Genomic DNA, 21785 nt, shown 5'->3' on the forward strand with positions numbered 1-21785 from the left:
GGGGGGAGTCAAATAAAAAGAACTCACTGTGATACAGCAGCAGGCTCGTCCATCTAAAGTATGGACAAGCAGTGTCACACAATACTCGAGAGTGGTACATTTTTACAAATCGGTCTAGTTTGGTTCAGTACACGGTTTGGCACATTAAACTCTGATCCTTAGGTGATGTCCATCCTCGGTTGTTGTGATGGGAAATTGGTCTTTTTAAAGAGATCCAGACCAATTGGCTCAGCTCAGTAGAGCTGGTTGTTTGGCTTCCAGACTGCACTCACTGTTTAACAGTTTGGCTTTTTAAATGGGGTTTAAATAACAACAGTGGATCAGGGAAAGGAAACTGGTACTCAGATGGGAGCTAGCTACCATGGCTCACATTAAAGAGTCATTTTGTAGAATGGGCTCATTTGTCAATAGCTCATCATTTCTCAATCACCCACACCACAAGGTTTATTTGGTTGATAGAATAACACTGTTTCAATTAAGAGCATGTTAGGGAAAAAAATGTGCAAATTTTTACATATTAGAGACTCTTGTCTGCCTTCATTTGGCTAGATGCTAGAGGGTCTGCAGGACTGAGTAATTTCTGATATTGAACACCTCCAAGCCAGGTAAATGTGTTTAACCAAGGAAAAAAATCATACCTTTTTGTGAAGTGTAGGGATCCTATTAAACATACATAGATATTTTGTGATGATAGTTGCATCATCCATCTAGAGCTGTAAAGTACTAACTTTCCTTCATTCCAATTCATTCCTAATAGCTGTCCCCCACTTCTTGTCCCCCATCAGACATCCAGGATCATCTGATTGCAAACAACCTATACTGTGATATAACAGTATATCACACAGAAAAGAAAAAAATACTCTGACTCAAATTTGAGGCCATATTGCCCAGCCCTACCCCTCCTTCCTAATGAAAATGGGGGCACACTACCCCTAAATGTGAAGACAGAAAACAGGAGAAGAGCTAAGTGGTAGAGGAGAAGAGTGTATTGGAATCAGGCCTTAGAATTGCCTGACAGCTGATTCTAAAGAAGCACACAAATCGGAGAAAAAATATTCCTGTAAGTCAAAACTGAGGGCACAAATGCTGTCAATAATCCCTGAGAAGGAGGGAATATGGTGTTATTTGAGGGCACAGATTGTTCAGTCGCATCATTTTCTAATGTTAGGTGCTCTACGTCAGATCTTTAACATCTCAGTAAGTTTGACTCACTCAGATACTCAGACATAATCTGAAGGCAAGCGCTCCTCCTCTTCCTCTCCACTGGTTTTTCAGTGACCTCGTCCACTCTAGTCTTTTGTTCTCCTTTCATACGGATGTGATGAATTCCATTTTGCAGCATTTCAGTGGCAGCAAAAAGCAAACAGTGACTTTTCTGCCGAAGTGGGCGTTGGAGAATAGAAAAGTTAGCTAATACAAACAGAGAAACTTTAGCAGAGTGGTGGTGGTGGCACACAGGTACATCTTAAGTGCTGTGAAAGAAAAGACATTGTGCAGCATAGAATGATTATTTAATTGTTAAATTCACTCTGTGCATTTGATGTACAGAAAGATAAAGGGGGATTGACAAAAGGATGTATTTGTGAGGTGGAAAGGGTTCGATTTTGCACAAGTAGAGGACCAGGTGATGCAAATAAAGATGCTAAAAGAAAGAAAGAATGAAGGTTAAGGACAAAACAGTCATGGTTAATGAGAGGTGATGCTAAATGCGATAGACAGAGGAAATTTAACATGAGCAGGATGTTAAACAGCAAACACAACCAAGAATCAAAGAGAGACCTTTTTTCAATAAAAGGAGAAATACATAATGCATGTTGCATAATACCAGAGCTTTATTCAGGATCCAGTTACAGTTTTCATCCTTTGCTGCTGCTGGCTGTAAAACACTGATGAATTTTAGCTCATGTTTGCATGAAAGAGGTCCATACGCCTTGGTTGCAGACTCCCGTGACACATTAAAACACATTTCTGTGGATTTTTCATCAGACAAGTGTGTTATTTTTCAGGATTTGGGAATTCCCTTTCCTTTGAGGGGCACCGCAGGAATGTGCGTCTGTCTCTCATCCTACGTAACCCATATTTGTGTGTGGGCAGGCAGGATACCTGAGTGTGTTTAAGGTGTGCGTGTTCACACCTTGCGTGCACCTTAAGCAAGCTGTCTTTGTTTGTCTAAAATCCCCTTGAGGTTCGCCCTCAACCCGACAGTTTTAACACGCACACACATATTCTCTGTGAATTCTCTTTACATTCACATGTTTGAAAAAAGCCGTCGTACAGAAGTCTGCTGATGTTTTCACACTCAGCGGTGCAAATACCGTGGTTAGTAAAAACATTCAGAGTGGGTCAGAGGGGGAAGACGTCGCGACAGCTGGGAGTGGGTTCATGATTATGCATAACTTTAATGTCTTGCTCCATTGACCTCAAAACCAAAATCTGCTAAGTGATTGGATCAAGCAAAATAAGTCCACTTTAATCAATGGACAGCTTCACTGTGAACTAAGGTGACTGTCAGCTAAGTCAAAAGGACCTATTTGTTCTTAAGTTGAGAATTTTTGTCATGTAGAAGTGTTTTTATAATCAGTTTTTGAATTATTAAATAATAATGTCGCTTAAGGACAGTATTAGAGTCCCATCGGGGTGTGGTTTTAAATCCTGTGTGAATATATCAAGCTAGTGGGATGTTTGTAATGCAGATGCCAGGAAGAGACCAGAAAAATGTATCACTTGAGATGAGTCCAGTTGGTGAGAGGTATGTCTGTAACGCCTGTAACCTCTGACACATTTTGAATTTTAAGAAAAATTAATTATAACAAATAAAACAACTTTGGAAAAACACCAGTTGGTTTAACCTGCAGATGTACCCTGGGGTCATTTCAGGTCTTAAAATTAGACACCCTCATGCAGGTGACTCAGCCAGAGGTGAACAGGCCTCCACTTGTGTCCATGTAGCATACAACACCAAGCGTTCTCCCTCTTCAGCCATTGAGATGTCTTCAGCTGCCTTCAGGATGTTCCTGGTAGATCTCCTCCGCCAAAGCCAGCAAACTGTGCCAGTCACTTACCGGGCTGCAACATTTGGTTACCAGGTCTGCAAACTTTGTTTTTTCCTCTCCTGAGTCTTCACCATTCTTCCTTGGAGATCCATCGAGACCACTCACTTAGACTCCCCAGAAGATATCAGGATCTCGTCAGGCCTTGAGATGGGTACAGCTAAGATGAGCAGGAACCTCAGCTGTCTCCTAAGGTAAACCAAGACCTGACTGTCTCTCATCCATGGACTTAACTTGAGGCTGTGGCTCCTCTCCTGTTAGGAAGATGTTGGAAATATCCTTCACCTGGCGTTGCTGTTGGCTATGGTTTACCACAGCACAGACGATGTGCTGAAGAATCTGATTGGGGAGCCATCTGTACCTCAACTCCCCTAAGCCCTTAAGGCAGCTGCTTAGGATACACTCCAGCATGCCTATCTGCTGTCAGAGCTGTCAGGCAGGTGACTCCACCAGATTCCAGCTGAGTCAGGTCCGGTATGGGGGCATATGCCGGTTCGGCACTTTGCTGCAAAACCTTGGTCCTGTACTACTCTGGGCCCCTGATAGACATCATCCAGGCCTGTGCCAGGCCCATGCATCTATCTCTCCAGTTATCTTCCCAGATGACCTCTCCATGATGCAGCCCACCGGGTCCGGGGCACCCAGTACGCAGTGACCTTGATCAGGACCAGGAAAGCACAGCTGCTGCCCCTGCATCCAGCAGCTGATCTTTCTCATCCCTGCTGTCCTGAGTACATCAGCACTGGGCACATGGTCTTTCCAACAATACCCAAAAATGTGCCAAAGAGAAGTTCTCACAAAAGGAGTCCAGCCGGCATATTTGGCCATCAGGCAGCATCCAGGTCTCATAAGAGCATAGTAACTCTGGAATGACCAAGGACCAAAAGACTGACTTATAGCCACAGCTCAGATATTGTTAGCGCCACTCCATCTTGTCCAGTGAATCCATCACCCAATGTGCAAGGCCAAGTTTGCCATTGATCCCAGCCCCAGAGTCAGCAGATTGATGGATTACATTGTAAAGAAGCAAACTGTTCTACAACTTTAACGCTCTCACCATTCACAAATAAGCAGCATCCAAGGCATCCCTGAATGCCTGGATCTTTGTTGCAGGAGATGTGCATTCCTAGCAGTTAAGAGCCCCCATAAGGACATTACAGTCTCCACAAGGATAACAGCAACTTGACATCACGAATAAAACTTCATGGTTCGCTGCCCCTGTTGCCCATCCCTTATCCAGTCCATACAGGAACTGAAGAGGAACTGCAGGAGCTAAGACATTTGCATGCCTCAACACAGAATAAACTGGGAAGAAGTCAGAGGTGGAGCCACCACACTTTTCACCACAAAAACATCGTCTTTTTGATATAATTGGCAGCAATATCAATGCCAAGATCGGAAGATGTAACATGACTCTACCCAAGGTTGTTAATCTCTGATTTTAATCAATGAATGATGTCAGATGGAATCTCTGGAAAATTTAGCATTTCCTGATTTAAAACTACCAAGATAAGATTTTGATAACTTCTGATTTAAAGATAGCATGTCTATTTAATATAATCTGCTACTTTAATAACAAGTCACAAACAGTAACTAATATATGAATCAATTATTTCAATCCTGGTTGTTAGAATTTTTTATATCAGAAAAGACAGCTTGACCGTGTTATGTTCAGTGTTAATCTTGTTGAAGCTATTGGGCAGGGTTGTATTATCCAGCACTTTAGTTGCCAAACAGCATTGTTTTCATCTGGTTACTGCTTCGGCAACTCATTCATCTTTTGTCAAAAACAAACAGCCACATTGCTTATTGAATACTGAGGAGGGTAAAAGTAAGACCCCACCAGTTTCCATCATTTGAATATAATCAAGCCTTTATCTGGCTGCTTTGAATGATCTATCAGGCTGTTAGACTGTAATTCTAAAGGTTTTCCATTAGACATAAAGAACGAAGTCAAATATTACAGATTATGATAAGGACCAATGTTTTTATCAACAGTGACTAAACTGTATTGTTGATTATAGTTAGTAAATTGATAACAATCATGATGAATTACCCTAAAACCCCGATTTTTGCGTCAGTATCTTATTAATCAAACCTCCATTTGTAGTTTTTTTTCCTCTAAACTTCTTTAAGTTAAAGCTACACAGTGATATTACCCATTTTTACTGTTTCAGTGATTGTTTCCAGTTCAAACCTGCTAAAAGCTCACTTGCTCCTCAGCACAGGAGAGTAATGACAACAGCTGCTCCACATGCGGCGCCATAAGGATTAAGCTTCATTTTAAGATTACTTTTAAGACCTGTTGCTGCAGATTATTTACCAAAATCACCTTATTTAAGACAAATAGATTATGGGCAGACTACAGAAAAACAATCATTTGCATTTAAAAAAATGGGTCTATGAAGAGCGACTTTATCCTTCTAATCTGTAACGTTTGATGCATGCAGAACAAATTTCAAAAGAGCGAGCTTGAGATGGCATCAAAGCGGATTATCCAGCAAGGCAGATAAACAAAAATGATTATAATTAGATAATTTTAAAAAACACAGAACTAAAAAGGGTCGGTAGATGAGAGTTAAAGTTGGAGTAAAACAAGGAGACATAAACAGGAACGGCTCAGCTGATCGAATGCTGAACCTGTGAGATGAAGTAAAATGACCTCTGCTGTCACCCGCCGGCACGAAAACAGGCTCAATCGAGGCTTGAAATTGGTTTGGCTGTTTGTTTGTGTTTGTGTGTGAGCGGGGCCTGCTATCTGTGTGCAGCTCTCACAGCCTTTTAAAACGACCGCAGAGAGAGAGAGAGAGAGAGAGAGAGAGAGAGAAAGAGAGAGAAGGTGATGGAGAAAAAAAAAGGAGGAATGAGAGGGGGACTACATTCTTTCATCTGCTCGTCCAGCCAACCTGTCTCCTCTCCTCCACCCCTCCCTCTCTACCTGTCAGGAATGCAGTTTGTGAGCCTGAGGAATCCTAACCAAAGACACGTACACACATACGTCTGTATTAAACCAGATTCCCACACTTCTTTTAACCTCCATCTTTAATTGCGGCATGTGCACTAGCCTCAGACATGCTGCAGTAACATGTCAGTACATTTTGTTTAAACTTTTACAAAGTTTAATTCTCACTCTTTGTAGACTGTGTAGCAAAAGACCACAAACAGACAACAGCAAACTATCCTGATATCTGTAGGTGTAAGGCTCTAGTTATCATATAATGTGAACACGGCTTAATTTACTCTGAAGTAATTTGTGTTCCTTCAATCATTTTCATTATTGCATGTTTTTAAAAATTACTTCCTCTCATTTTAATGAATCATAGTAACGAAAAAGTGTCTGTTTCAAAGGGGTGACCCCAAAAAGTTGAGTATTTAAGTTGTGTTGCATTTAACCAACTTGTCTAAAGAGAAGAAAATACTTGGAAAACAGTCAAATTCATCAGTCATTGTGTTAGCAGGTTTGATGTGAGCCCAATATACTCTGTACAGCATGGCTAAAATTAAAAGCTAGCTCCGCCAGCCTCATTCCTCTTTGTAGATTAATATAATGCTTTAAATAGTGGCCTCTTTCCTAGTTTAGGTGCGTAGTGAGTTCAACCCTCAACAGCCTACATACTACTTTATTTCTTTTTATTAGTTAAAAAAATGTCATACCACGCTGTTCCTACTACACACTAACAGCTAAGTTTCTCATATTTAAGTACTGGGGGAAAGCTTGGACAGGATGCCATTAACTGAAGCTACAGCAGCTTCTAGTGGCTGAAGCATTATAGACCAGAATTTCAAGACTGGGTAATTAACCGACGTGTGTATCTCACGCCGGCGAATTTGATAGACTAATTTAACTGTTTGACTGTGCACATCCCTACCTACCCTACAATTTTTTCAACTAAAAACCCACGTATATAGGTATTTAGAGGTATTGTTAATCAGTAAGGGCCCAAATCTTAATACTTGTGTACAAAGTTCTTACATATTACACCTTGTGTTGGACAGATGCAAAGTGGTTGAAACTCAGCTACTTCAACTGAATTCTTCTCCTGGCTGATACGGTGGCAGGTGACAGATAACCTTCAGTAGTACCAGCCAATAGCTGATATTTGCTTTGAGACAGGTAACAGCAGGCTCCAGAACTGTTGCTTTGACACACAGGGATTGTGAGTTGTGTAGTTCTTCTATCCGATATTGCAAGAAAACCTGATAATATACAAGCTTTTGTCTTCTATAGGAATCATCTGTAGGCAAAAGTTTACTATCAAATTCATTAAGCTCTTGGATAACAGCTGGCTTCACCAATCAAAAACGCTGCTGTTACACTCTAGGATTGTGGGTAGTGTAGTTCTTTTCCATGAGATCGTGATAAACTATTGTTTTCAGAGAACGAGGTTGCTAACAGATGCATGCGTGTTTCATTGTTTCACACTCAGGAAGCTCATGCTAAGTATACCTTGGATATGACATTATGACTCCAAATTAAATGATGTCCCTGATAGGGACAGCATAAAGGAGTGAAGGAGTGAGTGGGCGTCTCTTATCCCTTCAACTTCATGACATTTTAAAGGATTTTTTTTAAATTTCCAGGGTATATGCACCTCAGTTTAAACTCTGGAGTTTAGTTACTCTTAAAAAGCTCATAAACTGCCTGGTGTCACTTCCCTTTAGTCCATTGTCCACCCCTCCTTTCCTCTCATCTCCATCTCTTCTTATCCTTCTCTCTCTGTCTCCCTGTGTCTCTCAGACAGCTGTTGTGTTGAGGTTACAGTACACCTTGTGGAGGGGCCCTCCCTTTCATCTCTCCTAGCGGTTTTATGGTGCTGTGTGAATGTGCGAGGCTTTTTAATTAGGCTCTGCACCCAGACAGGCCCCAAGGCTGAGGCAGCGCCACTCTGTCTGAAGCTCTCTCACTCCCTCGCTCCACTCCTTCTCTCTCTCTCTCTTTCTTTCAATCTCAACTGTGTCATCCACTGTAATCCCTAATTCTTTCTCTCTTTTCCTCTACAGCTTCTTTTCCCACCATCTTTGTGATTGATCTCATTTTATCTGTTTCAGCACAATAAGCCTCTGTACTCGTTTGAGGACAACGCAGACTATGTATATGACGTCATGTGGTCACCCGTGCACCCTGCAATCTTCGCCGCCGTGGATGGCATGGGCCGCTTAGACCTGTGGAACCTCAACAACGACACAGAGGTGTGTTCCTGCATGAATATAGGTCATGATGGGCGTGTTTTCTGTCATGTCTTAGTGTGTTGATGTGCGTTTGTCTCTGTTGTCCTCAGGGCCTGTTTTTGGGTCTCGTCCCTGAACCGCACAACCAAATACCCCAAACATTTCTCCTCCCATCAACCCCTCCACATCCCTTCATACACCAACACACGCACACACGATTCAAGATTCCTCTGTGGGCGTTTCCCGCAGGCCTCACTCTAAATCAAGCTCAGTGACATCTCCCCACCCAGACGTGTCCCACTAGCATTCCTGCAACCTCAGGACCCCGTCACCTCCTCTCATCCGCCTCCCACACTCTGTCCCATCAGCCGAGAGCACACATGTGCAGGAGACCTCAGTCCGCAGTCTCATGCTGGAGATTAAAATAATAAAACCAGAGAGATTCTCAGTGCTGTGGAGCCACATTTGGTTTTGAGAGGGAGAATCTGAGGATGAAGCCAAAAAGATCATCTAAGCCTAATTAAATATTAACATAATGGGGTGTTTTTTTGGGAGGGGGGTCTGTATGAAATATTCAAGACTTCGGGGGGGCATGAGACTTTTCTGTTTTGAGGTTGTCAAAAGTCAAAACCAGATTTCACATATAAAGTAAAGTCATGGCAAAACACTTAAGTAGTTACTCAAACTCATTTTGGAAAGAATAACATTTGCAGACCTATTTCCTTTGGACTTTATTCATGAAACAGTTAAAATTTGTACTAATTTTTGGTAGCATGGCATCTTTTTATACAGATAGACAGTCTCTAAGGAAAAAAAGGTTGAAAACCACTGGATAAAAGGATTAATTATATATTATATAGTATGGGGCAAAGTTGCTACCACTTCCATTTATTTACCAGAAATGCTAAGCCAATACCAAGACAGTTAAGCATACAAGTGGAAACAGGTGGACACATCTCTTCTGATTGCTCAGTTTGTAAAATAGCTTTAACAACACCTCTGACTTTTAAACTCTCTGGTAACTGTCTGCCATTTTATAGTCATTTCCTAGAGACAATAAAGAGGGGGATGCAGAAGGAAGGACAAGAGAAACAACAAAACAACAAATGGAAGTCAAATTTATGGCTGTCATGGGTATTACCTTTTCTCCCATTTTTTAGAAGGGTATAACATCAACTTTAATGAGGGCAATTTAGCATGAATTATCAATAACAACTATGACTGACAGAAAAAGAACAATGCAAAATTAACATTAGTAGCTAGGATGGTAATCATATAGGTTCTTTGCAGATGACATCATGCAGCATTGGAGAACTACCAATGGTGAGCAAGAGGTGATCTCTGCATAGAGAAAGCTACCAAAAGGCCATGTTTTGAGCTGGTTACGAAAATACCAAGTGTTCAATTTGCAGAAAAACAAAGTAAAAAAAAAAATAACTCAGAGAAACAGCAGGCAGGAGTGAAAAAAGCCTCTGTCCAAAGCCTGGAAGAGCAGTGTTACATAATGCTCCTGTATGGTCTGTGTCTGCAAATCAGTCCAGCATGGTCTAGCATGTTTTTTCATGGTTTTGAACTTTAAACTCTGATCTTACCCATGTTTCCTAGGCTGATGTCCATCCAGTCTTGCTCGTTATGATGGGAAATCTCTCTCTTTTAGGAGATCCAGATCATTTGAAATTTGGTTGTTTGGCTTCTCATTTGGTTCCAGTTTGGTTTTTAAATGTGGATTTAATACAACAAACAATGGAGGAAAGGAAACTGGTACTCAAATGGGAGCTAGCTACAGTGACTCACATCAAAGAGTAGTTTCTTACAACAAGCTCAAACACCACATCTTTACTCAGTCACTCACCCCACAAGGTGCATTTGGTTGTTAAACATAATTAGGATTTTTTAAACATTAAAAAGGATCGATTCCTTAAGACCCCGTTCTTCCCGCATCTAAATAGATGCAGTAGAAGGTCTGCAGGACAAAACTGTGATATTGATAGTATTTACACCAGGTTAATCTGTTAAACTGTGGGGGAAAAACACTACTTTTTAAAGTGTAGGGATCAGACTCAATATATTTAGAAATTTTGTGATGATATTTACAGCATAGAGGTCCACTTAGAGCTTTAAAGTACCAACTTTCCTTCATTCCCATTCAGTCCTAATGGGTGTCCCCCACTCCCTGACCCCTATGAAGCATATGTGTGCCTTCAGAATCCTGAGACTGCAAAGAACCTATAGACAGTATAGGTACTATTATTATGAATAGTAGCAGTTAGAGTAGAGTTGCTCATAGATTCACTTTGACTGTTCTAGAAATAAAGCTTAGTGTTAGTTCATGCATAGCATGGTAGTCATATGCCTGCCCGTTATCGCCTCCCAGCTCCCACAAACAAGCACGGCTCTTTCTCTCAGCACAGCAGTCTATTTAAATATGACATACTGCTGCTGGCAAAGCTTAACCTCCTCCACCCCAGCCTTCTCCTTATAGCATAAAGCTTGTTGCACCCTCATATTCAGATTAATGTACTATGGATTAATTGCTTTTGAACCAATTTTATTGCATTCAATACACAGTGTCGTAAATGTATGCATCCATATCACCAACTCAGGGAGCATCTTTTAAGCAGATCCTTCACCGCCAAGGAAAAACCATATCCATTTGCAATAAAATGGTTAAATGTGTGACGAGAGTGTTCCTGAGTGAAACAGAAGTAAGGACAATGTTGGTTGAGGGATCACACCAGAAGAAATCTCTCCCATTACCTAATGTACTGATCATTAAACCATGTAGCCACTTAAAGCTAATGTTAAAATGTGCCCTTTTGCCATGTTTTTTAGGCGTTAGACACGTTTCTGGGAATTATGAACACCAAAGCATCTCAAAAAGGTCGAGATCCAAGGCTCTAAGTAAGAATAAACCCGTATGGTTAATGGAAGTTATTTATAAAGGATGAATCTGCATGTCAAAAAGCATGAATCACCTTTTTCAGCACCCTTTACTGTGACTGACTTCCAGCACTCTAGTTTACATGTGTAAGCAAAAAGTCTTAACTTTAACTTTGTGGAAGAAAAAGTTATAGTTTTGATATAAAAAAATGTTCTGAAAGTATGAGAAGTCTACTTTTTTGCATTTCTGAGAGATGGTACTGAACCTTTGATCACTTCGGTAAAAGCAGGGATAAAAGGATGCTTCATTCTCCTTCTCTCTTGGTATCCATGGAGACGATACCTTCACTGTCTTCAACCTTAATACCAGTCTGCATCAGATGCCCTCCTCCATTTCCCATAATGCTCTTTCACTCCTCTACTCACTCATTTTCTGGCATATCTGTCCTGCGGTCCACATAAAATTCACATCTTATCTCCTCCTATTTGAAGTTGCATCTCAGTTGTCGTGTCTCATAAAGTCTCTCTCCTCACCTCTGGTTTCTACTGTGGCTCTCTCCCTCATTGATCTCATCAGGAGCTTCTTCCCCTCTGCAGCACACATGACGAGTTTCCCATGATTCCCTCAACAGCAGCCTTTTCAGCGACAGAGGAAGAGTTCATTATCGACGGCCTAACTCGGCTAACAATGTGCTTTATGAGAAACATTCGCTCAGACACACACAAACGGATGTACTGAACACATGCAACACACATTCACTCATACACAGTGGGCCTAATAGCAACAGACTGCCATTGTTGGCTTCATATTAAAAACACACAGTCATAACGACACTAACGGAGCAGCGCAGCTCGCCTGGTTCTCATTTCCAGCATGCACACTCACTCACACACGTACAGCCAATTTAAAGCGCTCAGTTCAGATCCACTCGGGCGGAGCGGGGGAAGCTAGCAGGCTAATGACAGCCAGTCTGTGGTTAGCGCTGCTTTAAATACGCAGAAGCTCAGTGTGTGAGGCGACATGATGCCAAGGCCTCTGTCTCCACTGGTGACATGTGTCAGACTCGCCCGCCACACGTCAGGAACAGTTTATGGAAACACTGCAGATGGTTTTAGACTTTTTAAAAGGTGCAACATGAGCACTGCTGTTTACTAAAAAGAGTTACATCAGCAAACATGGACACAGTTAAAATACAGTAAAAGCCACTTCTAAAAATAAAAGTTGTTAATCAGACAGATAAGTTTGTTTGTACCTCACAAGTGTATAAAAAGTGACAAAACTGGCATATTGCTCCTGCTTCATCTGCACTCAGAATTGTTGAATAAATATAAATAACATAAATGTAAAATTATATTCAATTTATTTCAGTTGTAAATTGAAGGAACTCAAATTTTGGAATGGAACTGTTTTGGTGTATTTCGGCAGGTTATAAGACATAAAAACAAAACAAAAAAAATCATATTTTTGCTATATGTGTATGCAAGGTTTGATAAATAATTTTGACCCTGTAAGCTCTATGAAAGCACTCTATCCTGTTAAGAGTGAACAAAATATGCAGTAGTTTCTGCAGAAATCACTCCACCACATCCTCGGCTTACTGAGCCAGCCTAAAGTTGACACTCCGGGAACTGCTGTTTTTTGCATCAACTTAATTTTTCATCACTGAAGGTACCTGTGCGGATTTATTTGAATAACATTAGATGAATATGTTTTTTTTTTTTTTTTTTCCCCCCCCAGGTACCGACTGCTAGTGTGACCATTGAGGGGGCATCAGCACTCAACAGAGTCCGCTGGTCATCAGGAGGGAAGGAGGTAGCTGTGGGCGACTCAGAAGGTCGAGTCTGGATCTACGATACTGGAGAGGTAGGGAAGATTGTGTGCTTCTTTCTGAGATTATTTACTTATGCCTTGGTTGGTTGGTTGCAATCTTGAGATCCTGAATGTCGGGGTCAGAGGTGGGGGAGAGCCATTAGGAATGAATGGGAACAGAGGAAAGTTAGTACTTTACAGCTCTAAATGGACCAGTACGCTGCAATAATCATCAGAAGTTTTCTACAAACACTGAGTATGATCACTACATGTGACAAAAAAGTTATTTTTACCACAGTTTAACTGATTTATCTGGCATGGAGGTGATCAATATCACAGTTTCTAGCATCAGCATGAAGAGTCTTGAGGAGTCTTGCACTAAGCCAAAAGGCTAGTTAGGCCTCTTTAACATATAAAAGAATCCTGATTTTGTGACAGTCACGCTTTTAACTGAAGCAGTGATATACTATCAAAGATTAAACCTTGTGGGGTATGTGAGCATGTAAAGATGTGCCATTCACAAATGAGCCTGTGCTACAAAACACCTCTTTAATGTAAGCCATGGTAGCTAGCTCCCATTTGAGTGCCAGTTATCCTTCTGTCATTGTTTGTCATTATTTAATCCACATTTAAAAAGCCAAACTGACAACCAGCTGAACCATGGCAAAACTGTACTGAACCAAACCATACCGCTTTGTGGAAACAGGCCATATATGAGTGTTGTGTGACACCGCACATCCAAGCTTTAGGAAGAGGCTTTCTGCCCACTGCTGTTTCTCTGAGTTTTTTTTTTTTTTTTTTTTTTTTTTTACTTTTTTTGCATTGATATTTCAGTACTTTCAGCTTTTGTTTGGAATGCATTTTTAGTTTCTCCCACATAATTGGGTTTAGTAGGATCTGATAAAAAGAAAAATCTGCCTTGTCTTTGGGCAGAAATTTTTACCAAAATTTCAAAGCAAATTAGCCCTAAATTTTATAGAAAATTCCCAATGAATTACAAATACATTCCCAAAAATGTTCTATGGAAGTGATGAAAAAAAAGCTCTTGAAAATTTCAAATGACAACCTCCCACCATTCCCTATTAAACTTGTAAAACATTCAAATAACATTTTCAACCCCCCCCCCGGTCGTACTCTGTCTGCTTGAAGAACTATAATCTCTGTAGAGCAGGTGCATGATTTAGCTGCTGAGCTAGGTTGGCACCACAGCAGTCATGTACTTTTACGGTAATAACATCTCACAGTTAGTGTTCAGAACAAACCTACAGCAAACCTGCAAACAGAAATTTTTTTTTTTTTTTTGGTTCTCAGAAATTAGGGCAGAGTGAGTGCTCCCTTTTTTTATATTGTTTTCATCATTCAGGTAACAAAAGTGAAGTTTGAATCAATATTGCGCTCATTCATTGTTAATATTTTGGCAGCTTGGTGTGGTTAGAATAATGTTTTTGGCTGACTTCATTGTTGCTGGATTCACTATGAGTGGTGTGATGTGTGCAGCTGGTGTTTCTCACTGGTTTCATTTTCAGACGATCAAGATTTAATTACCCCTGAGGTGCCAAAAGCCCGAGTGAGCGACAATGACCAAAATTTATTGCTCTGCTGTTATTAAGTTGCACTACAGCAGATTGAGAGACTTTAGAGCCTGAAAACTGAGTCACTGAAAAAATCAGTCACAACTAATGAATAATTCCTCCTTCTTTACTGATTTGTGTCACAGAGGAAAAACTTCTAGAGGAGAAACGTTAAATATATTCATGCACCACTGTTGCTGTGTTTAATGTATTTGCTCCACTGACTTTGGTGAAACACTGGTACAATAACAGAAGAATTTCTTTCACAGTAAAACCTCTACATCAACCACAACCGATCATTTTAGGTCTTTTAGCTCTGTATGTTTACCCAACTGTCAGCATCTCCATGAATGTGAGCATTTGATTTTTGTCCCTCCCTGCTTCATGTCACTGTAAAATAACCTCCACATGACTCTGCCATCACCACAAAACGGCCAACCTCCCTGCCTGCCTTTCGTATGTTCCCTCATGCTCAGAGGGCTCTGGTTAGATTCCCCATGTGAGGGCACGTTAGCCTAGCCTCTCGGCTAATTTTAGCATCTTTTTGTTGTGTGGTGAGGTGGAGAGCGACTCGGCTGGGACGATGGTAACGAAGAGTCATCAATAACATAAACAGGGTTGAAGCTTTTATGACCTTGAGGACATATGTGTGTGGTGGTGGGGTTTCTTCTCTAAAATTCCCCCATGTTGCTAAAAGGAGGAACAGCGCAGGAATAAAAAGATCATCAAGCAACTCCAGGATGTCTGTAAAATGCTTTAATTTCAGGATTATTTTACTGGGTACAAATTAACTCTAGCTAATTTAATTTGTCAGCAGGGGGCTTAAGTGTTTTGATTTGTCCTTACTGATGCTGCTGGAAAGTCCAAATGATGAAATAAAAGCTTTTCAGAAGCCTGACATGATTCTAAACTCCAGCAGATTAGGATCAGGGTCTTAAAGCCGATCCTTGACACCAAATGATTTTAAAGCTTGACAACAAATCCAGCACTTTCTCTGACATTTGAGCTTCTTGTACTCCATTCAAATGAGGCTGAAGCTGAACTCAGAGCAGCACATGCTCAATGTCCTAGCTGAGCCCCCCCCCCCCCCCGCTGTGGCCAGCCTAGCTCTGTGGGGGGCGGGGGGTGTTCAAAATGGCTGCCTCCCTCCTCCTGGTTCCTGTTTAATTACAGCCTGGTCTCGCAGAGCGGTTGCAGACAGCTTGGGTGGCGGCCGCGGCTTCTGTCCCACTCGTTCTGACTCCCACAGTGCTCGAGTCGAGGCAGACACTTTAAGAGGAACAGTTCAGTTTGAATTCCTTTATTAACCCTTTAAGGTCACAGCTCAGAGTGTTCATTTTTAGCTCTGGGAGTGTTGAGGTTGGACTAAAATATCTCAACAACCATCAGATCAGGGTAGTAAAGAGACTTTACTTGATCCTACTAAGACGTAATTATCAGAACTTTGACCTTTTTCTTTTAGACATTTATTACAAAACTGCAACTTTCATCAGGGTTTTATTAGTTATTTTATATTTTTTATGACCAAGTCCAACTTTTAACTTATTTATTTCCATTTTGTCATCCAATAGTCTTCCTTTTTTTACAAATTACTCTGGAAAATTTAAGGTTATTCAAGAATATTCTTTCTCATAATTTTTTCTTACCCTCTGTCTAAAGCAGTGTTACTTAATGTGTGGCTCTTGAGCCACAGGTGTCTCTTTTGTGATCATTTGTGGCTCTTTAAGTCTTAATTTGAAATTTTATTCTCCCAGAAAACCTTTGAAAAAGGAAACTTTGACCTCAGAAATTATCCATTGCAAGTCACATAAATCTGTTTGTTTCCCACACTTTGGCTTTAATTTCATTTTTTATCTGTATATTTCCATTGCCCTTATTTGCAATTTTTTGCTAATTTTTCATCTTTTTTGCCACTTTTCGTCCATTTCTGCTGCCCTAAGCCATTAAATGCCATTTTGGTCTAATTTTTCCCACCTTTTTGCTGCTTTTTGTCCATTTTTGTAACTTTCCACTCATTTTTGCTACATACAGTTGCAAGAAAAAGTATGTGAACCCTTTGGGATTTCTTGGATTTCTGCATAAATTGGTCATAAAATGTGTTCTGATCTTCATCTAAGTCACAACAATAGACAATCACAGTCTGCTTAAACTAATACCACACAAAAAATGATATGATTTCATGTATTTATTGAACAAAACATGTAAACATTCACAGTGAAGGGTAGAAAAAGTATGTGAACCCCTAGGCTAATGACTTCTCCAAGAGCTAATTGGAACCAGGAGTCAGCCACCTGGAGTCCAGTCAATGTGATGAGACTGGATGTGTTGGTTAAAGCTGTTCTGCCCTATAAAAATACACACCAGTTTTGAATTTGCTGTTCTCAAGAAGCATTGCCTGATGTGAACCATGACTGGCACAAAAGAGCTCTCAGAAGACTTAGGATCAAGAATTGTTGACTTGCATGAAGCTGGAAAGGTTTACAAAAGTATCTCTAAAAGCCTTGATGTTCATGTGTCCACAGCAGGGCTGTAGTCAATCAAAGAAAAACTTGGTCGACCAAAATCACACCCAGGCACCAATTAATCGATTTGTCGTTCAGGTAAAAAATTTCATTCATTATAAAAAGTTACCTCGTCGGGGACTAATTCAATCCATCCAGGCTCCTCACTGCACCTGCTTGGTACTCTAAATGATCCTAAAATGAACGTAACAAGCCTTTGGAAGCATTAATGTATCTTTTCGGCTCATTATGTCTTACTAGGCTGTATAATATAATTAATTGAGAAACGATCAGCGCGCACCTGCCTTTGATCTCCGTGATCCTGGCGCGGTAACTCTTTAAACTCATACATCCTACAAAATAACCTCAGATCATCGTTTTTCATTCAGTTGTAACGGTAACCATTAACAGGATCACTTGATCCAGCCCGCGCTGTGTCATTTATGAGCATAAAGCAGGCAGCAGGCAGCGTTTATTTACGGAGGTGAGAGGAAAAAAGTTTGCTCGTCAGGACTTAATGACCAGCAGACATCGCCTTTTATCACCTCTCCTTTCTGTGTGACTGTAAGAGAAGCTAACGCTAGCGTGAAAACTTTAAGGAGATTATAAAACGACATTATACTATGCAGCCTATTTGCCGGCAGGTAAATTAAACTGACCGCGGGAGTTGATGCAGTGAGGGAGTACAGAGCAGAGAGACTCAGCAGCGCCACTTCAATACAAACAGCCTGTAACTTTGTGATGAGTTGATGTGCTGTTTCTGAGCGTTAATGCTGTAAAATATCAGAAAATATCCCACTCTGGTAGTTTTGTGTGCTTCTCTACCTGTAATTCCAGGAGCTGCATTGCTCCTGTTCCCAGCAGCAGGTCTCTCTCTCTCAGCTGCTCACACGCTTTTGCCCCCAGACCAGCGTCTAGGGGCTGGGGGGGCGATTCGCCGACCAGGGTGATCTTGGTCAACCTAAAGCTTTCCGATCAATTAATCGACCAATCGACTTGAAGCTGTCAGCCCTAATCCACGGTAAGACAGACTGTCGACAAATGGAGAAAGTTCAGCACTTTTGCTACTCTCCCTAGGTGTGGTCGTCCTGTAAAGATGACTGCGAGAGCACAGCGCAGAATGCTCAGTGAGGTGAAGAAGAATCCTAGACTGTCAGCTAAAGACTTACAGAAATCTCTGGCACATGCCAACATTTGTGTTGACAAATCTATAAGTAAAACATTAAACAAGAATGGAGTCATGGGAGGACACCACAGAGGAAGCCACTGCTGTCCAAAAAAAAACATTGCTGCACGTTTGAAGTTTGCAAAAGAGCACCTGGATGTTCCACAGCACTACTGGCAAAATATTCTGTGGACAGATGAAACCAAAATTGAGTTGTTTGGAAGGAACACACAATGCTATGTGTGGAGAAAAAAAGGCACAGCACACCAACATCAAAACCTCATCCCAACTGTGAAATATGGTGGAGGGACCATCATGGTTTGGGGCTGCTTTGCTGCCTCAGGGCCTGGACGGATTGCTGTCATTGACGGAAAAATGAATTCCCAACTTTATCAAGACATTTTGCAGGAAAACTTAAGACCATCTGTCCGCCAAGTGAAGCTCAACAGAGGAAGGGTGATGCAACAGGACAACGACCCAAAGCATAGAAGTAAATCAACAACAGAATGGCTTCAACAGAAGAAAATACACCTTCTGGAGTGGCCCAGTCAGAGTCCTGACCTCAACCCGATTAAGATGCTGTGGCATGACCTCAAGAGAGCGATGCACACCAGACATCCGAATAATATTGCTGAACTGAAACAGTTTTGTAAAGAGGAATGGTCCAAAATTCCTCCTAAACGTTGTGCAGGTCTGATCTGCAACTACAGGAAACGTTTGGTTGAGGTTATTGCTGCCAAAGGAGGGTCAACAATTAGCCTTGGGGTTCACATACTTTTTCCACCCTTCACTGTGAATGTTTACATGTTTTGTTCGATAAAAACATGAAAACATGTCATTTTGTGCAGTATTAGTTTAAGCAGACTGTGTTTGTCTATTGTGACTTAGATGAAGATCAGAACACATTTTATGACCAATTCATGCAGAAATCCAAGAAATCCCAAAGGGTTCTCATACTTTTTCTTACAACTGTATTTGCCGCCTTTTGACCATTTTTGCCACCTGTAACTCATTTTTTGTCACCTCTCACCCATTTTTTACATTTTCTGCCTTTTTTGCCCCTTTCCATTCATTTTTGCAACTTTTTTTGCTGCTTTTTTGACCATTTTTGCCACCTTTAACTTATTTTTATTGCCACCACCTAGATTGTGACTCTTGCAAAAGTTTTTTTTCAACAATTTGTAAAAAAGGTATTTAAATTTGCAGCTCCTTTTGCCTGGAATAAATGAAAAAGGAGCTGAACCTTAATGACTTGGTCTCATTGTATGCAGTTAAGAAGATGGGAGGCAGACACATCTGTTTGTAGATGTTCTGTCAGATCTACGTTGTTATTATGATCCAGTTCTGACAGATATTTGCCTATTTGATCATTTCGTGTTTTCCTAGTGTTTATGGCCTATCTTGGCTAGAAAACTCTTGAAAAAGATTCTTAATCTCAGTTAGGTTTTCATGGTTAAATAAAGGTTAGAAAAATAGATAAGCAATGTTTATTTATTTATTTGTTTGTTTGTTTATTAAAGGGGGAACAACACATATTAATGAACATTTAAAAATAAAATATAAATATGCCGGATTGTAGCCCAAGGCTAATTTCCATCTGCAGACCCCCTGGCAGGTTGATGTAAGAAATTAAACATATACACATACTATTTACACACAGGAAACAACCGCGAACAAGGACAAAAACTGTGACAACAGGATCGTGTTAGTACAAACAAACAACAATAACACATTAGATAAGCCAGACTTGATCTGTATTGCACATACCCTTGTATTGCACTGAGTCCAATTGGACGTACCCCTATATTGTACCAATTCATATTGCACAGATTCCTGTGTTGCACTGATCCATATTGCATATAGCCCTGGGCTGCAATGATTTATATTGCACATATCCCTGTATTGCACCGATTCATATTGCACTACATCCAATTGCACATTTCTCTATATTATACTGCATTTTTAACAAGGTGCTTGGTTAGAAAAGATGAGTATTGCACATGTCTGACATTTAAACATGCTGTAGCTCACACATGATCACATGTTTGCCTATCTCTTAGCCATAGTTTTAATTGTTTCTTAAAAGTGGGGAAGGATGTGCTTTCCTTCATTGAGAGTGGAATACTATTCCAAAAGGTTACACCCTGATAAGACAGGACGTTTTGGGAGAAAGATGTTCACCTGAATGAAAGTTCACATTCACCTCTGACAGTGGCTCTAGTCACTCGGGATCCAGAGACACTGACAGACTTTTGTTTGATAAAATCATTCATTGGTGGAGGCGCCAAACCATGTAGAACCTTGTAGATTAAACCAGCTGATTTAAATAGTTTAAAGTTAGCAAAATTTAAAAAATTATATTTGTTGTGTTAATGTGTGCTTTCTCTGTTTCTCTGATGTTTCCTGCAGCTGTCAGTGGTTCACACTGAGGACTGGGGGCGGTTCGCTCGTACCCTGATGGAGATCCGTGCTAACAGGGCAGACGGCGAGGAGGAGGGGCCTATGGAGCTGGCTTCATAGAGCGGGGGACTCCAAACCAAAGCGGGGGGAGAATCAGACGCCTGGCGTGCTTCTATCGGTGTCACTGTAGCATGAGCTTCTCACTCACGGTTCTGTTTCTTCACTTTTCTGTGCCGTTAGCATCGGGTCCGAACACGGCCGAGCTTTCATCGTATTTCTGTGTTTACTGTCCTCCAACTGCAGTCTGTCCGTTTGCGAGTAAACTGTTCTCTCTACTGATCTGTCCGACTTTATTTATTTGTCTAACGACTTACAGTGACGTGTTGCTTGCAACCTGTGAGCCTGCAGTATTTACGAAGTGGCAGTCTTTCAGCCTTATGAAGTTCTGTGTACTGTAACAATGCTTTGCACTACTGTGAAAATAAAGCAGGGTCCATAGACTAGTCATGTATTGTTTACAAACTGTCATGTTCACTTTATGTTGTGCTTTTTTCTCTGTATAATGATGCCTGCATGCAACACATTCCTGAAGTATTACAGATGCATAAACATGAGAGCTGGTTGTTATGGTGACGTTTTGGCGTGTGTGTGTAGGTGTGTGAGGGTGTCAGAAACTGAACAAGGATTGGCACTTTGTATTTTGTTGTTTTAAACTGGAGCAACAACTGTATATTATTAATGAGCTGCAACGATGATCAAGAGGTATATTGTACTGCAAAGTGCTCGCTGTCAAACCTGCTGTGTTTACTATTAAAGCAGAGCTCATCAACCGTGTGATCCTTTTTCCCTTGTGGAGTTTAAATCAAACTCCAGCAGCTTCTCTTCACTGACAGAAGTCTTTATTTACTCTCAGTAACACACATGTTGATGCCATATGGACAGTAAGGCACGCACCATGTGTAACTCCTACAATTTTAAACTACAAACTTCTTCAATGACGCACCACAGCGGTATGCTACACCAGCTCTCTTTAAGCTCTGTCTAAAGTTTTGGTGTAAAGTCAACGCAAAACCCCACTATAAAAACACTTATAACTTAAGTTTCATTTTGTGAGAGAACTTCCAGGTAAATGGAGGGTTAACAATGAATCTACACCAGACATTACAACTACTAAAAGACGAGGAAGGGGAAATGTGACGGGTCATGTCTCACCTTTGGCTTCATTCGATGGTGGTTAGC

General features: G+C 40.9%; 1 protein-coding gene across 5 annotated transcripts in view; it reads left to right on the forward strand.

The window, feature by feature from the left end:
- The window catches only part of LOC121523994 (cytoplasmic dynein 1 intermediate chain 1), a 110417-nt gene extending 89117 nt beyond the window's left edge, over positions 1 to 21300 (forward strand). For all 5 annotated transcript variants that reach the window (XM_041809134.1, XM_041809132.1, XM_041809135.1 and 2 more), the window contains 3 exons: positions 8100 to 8240; positions 12838 to 12963; positions 20556 to 21300. In XM_041809134.1, the coding sequence (XP_041665068.1) occupies positions 8100 to 8240; positions 12838 to 12963; positions 20556 to 20666 (378 nt within the window). In that variant the 3' untranslated portion in view covers positions 20667 to 21300. The remainder of the gene's footprint in view (positions 1 to 8099; positions 8241 to 12837; positions 12964 to 20555) is intronic.
- Positions 21301 to 21785: the final 485 nt, after the last annotated feature.

The sequence above is a fragment of the Cheilinus undulatus genome, linkage group 16 (genome assembly GCF_018320785.1).
Source record: "Cheilinus undulatus linkage group 16, ASM1832078v1, whole genome shotgun sequence".
Classification (NCBI taxonomy): Eukaryota; Metazoa; Chordata; class Actinopteri; order Labriformes; family Labridae; genus Cheilinus; species Cheilinus undulatus.